Source organism: Austrofundulus limnaeus, unplaced genomic scaffold (genome assembly GCF_001266775.1).
Source record: "Austrofundulus limnaeus strain Quisiro unplaced genomic scaffold, Austrofundulus_limnaeus-1.0 Scaffold442, whole genome shotgun sequence".
In the NCBI taxonomy this organism is placed as follows: domain Eukaryota; kingdom Metazoa; phylum Chordata; class Actinopteri; order Cyprinodontiformes; family Rivulidae; genus Austrofundulus; species Austrofundulus limnaeus.
Window position 1 is genome coordinate 5,710 of NW_013952844.1, and position 1,470 is coordinate 7,179.

The 1,470-nt window shown below is 36.9% G+C and overlaps 1 protein-coding gene across 1 annotated transcript in view; it reads left to right on the forward strand.

Annotated features, from left to right (window-relative positions):
• Positions 1–772: 772 nt before the first annotated feature.
• LOC106529424 (coiled-coil domain-containing protein 106) overlaps positions 773–1,470 on the forward strand; it is a 6,112-nt gene continuing 5,414 nt past the window's right edge. Inside the window, exon 1 of the mRNA XM_014024843.1 lies at positions 773–993. Within this exon, the coding sequence (XP_013880297.1) occupies positions 954–993 (40 nt within the window). The 5' untranslated portion in view covers positions 773–953. The remainder of the gene's footprint in view (positions 994–1,470) is intronic.

Here is a 1,470-nt window from a genome sequence, read left to right on the forward strand (position 1 = left end):
TATTTGAACACTTAAAGCGACCTACTTGTTGTTCCTTCGACTCTTTGTGGATTAAAATCACGTCACAAGGCGTTGAGTCTTTTTTTATACTTCCGCATACACCTTACCTGAGCCCCGCCCCTCACGCGACACGTTTCTGCAGGAGGTTTTGCTGCATTCAATGTCAAACTGGGAATTTTGGGTTTCAAGATAAAAGTGAATAAACACCGTCACCTGTCTAGTTTCCTTACAAGTCCCTTCTACACACCGTTGCTCCTAAAAATAAATGAAATAATTATTTTTAAAAAAATAACACTTTATTTGATTGAGATAAATTTGTAATCTTTTTTTTTATTATTTTAGCTAATTATTCCTTTAGATAATTGATAAGGTTAAATTTAAGCAAAAAAAAAATCAAGGCACTAAATGAAGTGAAAACATGATGTTTTAACTTTAAAAATGGTCCAGAACGTAGCAGATATTTTCCGAGTTACATTAAATGCAGCATTGGGCTGCACGTCCCTCCTCTCTTTAATTTTTTTTTTTAATTATTAGTCGTAAAATTAAAGAAAAAGTCAACAAAGAACTTTGATGCACGCTATATGTACTATTTTTATTATGACATATAAATGAATATTAATTACTGGAATTTCAACCAACATGAAATATTGAAACTTTAGGTAGAAAGTTCTTACAGGTAGCAGCAGGTTTTTCTCTCCATTTTTCCTGAAAGGTGATTGGGAAACCTGCCTTCTTTGTGCGCATGTGTGACGCGAACAAAACCGAGCGCGCGCCTGAAAGCCTCACCTGTTGAGGCCACTTAATAATCAGGTAATTGCTGCTTCAGGCCCGTTTATCTCCTCGTGCGCTTGGTCTCAGGCTGTATTACAGAAGAATAACAGCGCACAGAAATCTAATACCGCCGGGTTCCTGCGGATTAGACCTCGCCATCACGAGCCGAACTGTCTGCAGCCATGAATCCTGAAAGCAGCAGACACGAAACTAATTCTCCAGGTAACTAAAAAACACACTCTCTCTGCTGGGCAACTCCTCTTTTAGAGACAGAGCAAACATTTCTACGGTTTTTGAAGTTCCTTGAACGCAGCACGCGTTGTTTCCTGTGTAATGACTGCTCAACTGATGGATTTGTCTCATTAATTCGACGTGTTTGAGGTTATTTCAACATAAAATGAAGGAGAAGTTGAATATGTTTTTCTTCGTGCTTGAACAGTTGATAAAGCTTAATCAGCAACTCTCACGAGGTTATTGGCTGGTAAAACAAAAGTCTCAAACTTTTTTGGTGTTTCTCCCACATTTTAGTATGGAAGCCCATTTCCGCCACCCTGATAAAAAATAAATAAAACTTGTATCTCGTAATTATGACTTAGCTATCTTATAATTATGAGATAGTATCTCATAATTATGTCTTGGCTATCCCATAATTATGAGATAGTATCTCATAATTATGACTTGGCTATCTCATAATTATGA